At 50.8% G+C, this 4,630-nt stretch overlaps 1 protein-coding gene across 2 annotated transcripts in view; it reads left to right on the top strand.

Moving 5' to 3' along the window:
- The window catches only part of midn (midnolin), a 21,144-nt gene extending 17,059 nt beyond the window's left edge, over positions 1 to 4,085 (top strand). For both annotated transcript variants that reach the window (XM_056413987.1, XM_056413988.1), the window contains one exon: positions 2,258 to 4,085. In XM_056413987.1, the coding sequence (XP_056269962.1) occupies positions 2,258 to 2,514 (257 nt within the window). In that variant the 3' untranslated portion in view covers positions 2,515 to 4,085. The remainder of the gene's footprint in view (positions 1 to 2,257) is intronic.
- Positions 4,086 to 4,630: the final 545 nt, after the last annotated feature.

Raw genomic sequence — 4,630 nt, forward strand, 5'->3', positions numbered from 1 at the left:
TGATGTGTGTATGTGGTGATGTGTGTGTGTGTGTGTGTGTGTGTGTGTGTGTGTGTGTGTATAGTCTGTCCCTCTCAGCCAGCCCTAATAATAGCCCTTCTGTCATAAACATAGTCTGGAGATGCTCGCGGCCAGCTGTGTCCGGCCCAGGGCTCCGGTAGTGACGCTGATGAATAGCCACACACACACACACACACACACACACACACCGGCATTCTCTGAGATCTTGCCGTGACAAAGGCCTTGACCCCCGCTCCGGCTCTTAAACACCGCGGAGTCGTCCGAGGGGATCGAACCGCCGAGGCGTCGAGGATCGAGCGGGCGACTCGAAGACGAGGCGAACGGCCGTACTTCAAGGAGCGTAAAAAAAAAAAATTACATTTCCCCCCCCCCCGTTTTTTTAAAGCTTGTACCTCACAAGAGCTGGGGGAGTAAGAGGAAGAGGAAGAGGGAGGAAGAGGGGGAGGGAACAGAGCCTCGAGGCGGCGTGTGTGGATGTCACATGGCGCTGAGGCAGCGGAACAATGGCGCTCATGTAGGAGAACCCCCCCCCCCCTCTTCTTGGTACACCCCCTGTTCTCCAGAGATGACGCGCTGCCCTCGCGCACTTTGGCAGGAAGTGGAATTTTTTTTTTTTAACTGATTCTGTCTGAATGTGAAGAAGTGTTCTTGTCCTCTTCTTTTTTTCTGGTGTCTATTCTCCTCCTTCCTTCTTCGGTTCAGTTCTTACGGGCGGCGGTTGAAAATGTTCTAGTTAATGCGCCGCTCGACCCGATGAGGGAGGCGGGTGACCGGAGCCCGAGGCGGGGGGCCGGGAGGCGGGGGGGAGGCGGGGGCCGGGGGGGTCATTCCGATGTAGCGGTGGAGGGCCGGCGATCGATCCGGAGAACTGCCACCGCCGGCTTGATGCTCCACCCTCCACCCTCTTCCGCCATCCTTTTCTCTTTCCTTTTTTCTTCTATCCCCCCCGTGGCCCTGGGGGAGGAATTCCTTAACCCATAAAGCCCCTCCCCCCCCCCCCCCTCTCTCTTCGCCTCATGCTTCTTCACACTGCCCCACCTCGCTGTCTCTGGGGAGACATGGGCCAAGAGCTGGGGGAGGGAGGGAGGGAGGAGCTGCAGGGTGAAAGGGGGGAGGGATGAGAGAGAGAGAGAGAGAGAAGGGCGGGAGGGCGGGAGGGAGGGAGTGTTGGGTCAATGAGCTAAGAGTGGGAAGCTAGAGCTAGAATAAAGAAGAAAAGAACAGGGGAAGAAAACCCAATCTCTCTTTCTCTCTCTCTCTCTCTCTCCGCTTACAATTTCCATTCGCTTGCATTTTCTATTGGAAGCCGATCGCGTTGTCCTCGGCCTCGAGATGGATGGCTGCACCGGAGCTCAGGTTTAATCAATAGGTCTTTTTAATTTGCCATCGATCCGCGTTAAAAGCTACTGCGGCTGTTGCTGTGTGTGTGTGTGTGTGCCTGTGTGTGTGTGCGTGCCTGTGTGTGTGTGTGTGTACACGTGCGCGGGGCCTACACATTAGTGTCCGTGTGTTTTGTGTGTGTGAATACGTGATGCACTCGAATGCGGATCTGAGTGTGTGTGTGTGTGTGTGTGGGGGGGGGGGGGTTCTGGTTGAGCAGAGATGGCGCCGCGTGCTGCTGCTCTTCAGATTATTGACATTCCAGCCCATTATTTAATTATTTAATTCCCAGACAGATACTAATGGAGCCGGCTAATAGATTGCGGTTTCCTTTCCCTTCCTTCCAAGTCCCCCGTATATATATATATATTTATATAACATATATATAATATATTTTTTTAATTTATTTATATATATACATAAAATATATATATATATATAATTATTTATATATAAATATATTAATATATATTCATATACTTAGTGGCCACCGAGGTCGCGTCGCCCGCAATTACGTGCGCGGGAATCATCGGTCCGCAGATCCGGCCTCGCTATTGGTTCTCAAGGAGATCCAGGTCTACAAAGCCCGCCCCCCTCCTCCTCCCCTACCGCCCCCCCACTCGGCGATAAGGGGATGAAAATGGCACCGAGGGGGCTAATGAGGCTCGGTGGGGGGAGGTTGAGCAGGAATGTGTGTGTGTGTGTGTGTGTGTGTAACACACGCAGTAAAACACAAAGACGAGGCATAGACATCGACAACCTTCTCGATTAGTTTTTTGTGTGTTTGTTTGGACTTAATTCTGCCGACGCACACACTCTGACTCCGCCCCCCCCTCTTTTTTTTCCTCCCGACCAGGTGACCGCGTCCGCCAGACGGAGAACCGGGCGACCCGCTGCAAGGTGGAGCGCCTGCAGGTGCTGATGCAGCAGAAGCGGCTGCGCCGGAAGGCGCGGCGGGACCAGCGGGCGCCGTACCAGTGGCTGCCCAACCGCAAGGCCGGGCGCAGCAACAGCAGCGCGTCCAGCGAGGGCTCCATGGACCTGGACTTTGACGACTCGGTGTGGAAGCCCGACGTCAAGACCGACTTGAAGCCCGAGTTCGTCATGGCCTGAAAAAAGAACCCCCCCCCCCCTCCCCGAAAGCGTCTCGATTACCGAAAAAAAGAAGAAAAAACGGCGTTCGGGGATTCACTTAGAGATTTATCTGGAGGGAGCGGGACGGAGGAGGATGAGGAGGAGGAGGAGGAAGAGGAAGGAGAGGAAGTCAACGTGACCCTCCTGGCAGACTTTTTCTTCACACTCCCCTTCGCAGTCGACCGTGTGGGGGAAAAAACCCAATATCGACTTTCTTTTGGCGCTTGAATTTTTTGGGGGATACGACTGCGTACAAGACTTTCTACAGAGACGAGACCTGAGCTTGAGCAGGGCAGGAGTCAGTGGGGGGGGGGGGGGGGGGTGGTGGTGTTTTTCTTTTTGAAGATGTTTTTGTTTTGTTTTTTAAGTGCTCTCTGGACAGCAATGAAGAGATCCACTCTGGACTTATTACAGGACGGGATCACGTGGACGCCAGAACGGTGGAACAATGGATTATTCCAACGGGCATTGTTATCGATCTCAACACTCGCCGACCAGAGTCTGGTTTTTAAAACCTGTTTCGGGGTGGTTACACTCTTTTCTTTTTTTCCTTTTTCATTTTGAAACTTATTATTATATTTTATAAACAAACAAAAAGATGTAGCATTGTTCACGAAGCATTCAGGTTTTCATATGACAGTTAAAAAAAAAAAAGTAGTTGTTGATTTGCACATTTTCTTGATTTATAACAGCTGGTCAGAGTGTGTAAGGGCGAGGGGGAGGGGCCTAAAATCGGGGAGGAAAAAAAAAACAATACGGAAAGAATTGATATCAACCTCAGTGACGTAGGGTACGGGAACGAGTAAAACACAATTAATTAATATGAACAGAAAGTGCTTTAGAGGATTTAAAATCTTTAAATGTATATGGTAAAAAAATCTATTTTTTATTTCTCTTCCTATCCGCTGTTTTCAAAAAACAAACGAACACATTGAATCCATCATTCACGAGCTCATGAATTACACTGTAGTCAGATCTCATCCCGCCGCCTCGCGTCCGACGGACCCGGACGGACTCGAGGGGTTTCGTGTACATACATGTGACAATTGGCAAAAAGGTTTATGAGTGTGTGTGTGTGTGTGTATGTTTTGATTTTTTTAGAAAACCCTGTGTTTATGTCTCGACTCGTCTTCTCACACACAACCCCAGCGTTTCCTAACGGATGAAAAAACACCCAATTGGAAGTTCCTTCACCCCCAAGTCCTCCAGAGGAATGAAAAAAGGGGGCGGGGCTAGAAGAAGAAGCGGGATCCAGCCTCATTTATCGACTAGTGCCTCCACCAGTACATCCGTTGACATATCAGGTTCGGCCTTTCACAGCGTTGCTGCTACACACGGACACTTGGAAAGAAGAGGAAGACGAAGATGACGACAACAACAAAAAAGTGACACTTTTCTTCGCATGCAGAAGTGATAAATACGCCGATCTTTTTTTCCTCTCTGTGGATGGAGGAAACGACAACAAAAAGACGGCGGGCGCCGCGGGGATGAAGGTCGACAACATGCATGAATTTGTGAAGAAAATAAACGACGCTGCTTTGCGTTGGTTAGGTTGTTGTACTTTTTTTTGTTGATGAAGATGATAACGAGCAAAGACTCCGCCCCCCCCCCCCCACAAACCCCCCCCCCCCCCACCTCCAATGTGACTCAAGGAGCCTACGAACATTTCTGTTGATGAAGCCGCCTCCCCCTTCTCCATCCTCCTCTTCCCTTCCCAAAAATGCTGGTTTCACCTCCACCGTGACTCTCGGGGACCCAGTCAGCCCGAGGAACTGTTAAGCCGCCTCCCCCCTTCCCACCATCCTCCTCCTCCTCCTCCTCCCTCCAGTCCGAACGTACTCTAGCAGGGAACCGGCGGATTTACGGTTCTGCCCGTCAAAGAGAGAGAGAGAGAGAGAGAGGCGTCTGGTCCGTCTCTCCATCCGTCCGCGACCACATTTGCACTCCCAGACTTTGCAGTGAGAGATTACCTTTATTTTATTTTTTTGGTGAACCCTCCATCTTTTTTGTTCTTCTTCTTCTTTTTTTAAGTGGCCTTACCTTTCACTAAAAAAAAAAAAAGAGACACTTGGGGACAATGTGGGGCGGGAATGTG

Source organism: Pseudoliparis swirei, chromosome 5 (genome assembly GCF_029220125.1).
Source record: "Pseudoliparis swirei isolate HS2019 ecotype Mariana Trench chromosome 5, NWPU_hadal_v1, whole genome shotgun sequence".
Taxonomy (NCBI): domain Eukaryota; kingdom Metazoa; phylum Chordata; class Actinopteri; order Perciformes; family Liparidae; genus Pseudoliparis; species Pseudoliparis swirei.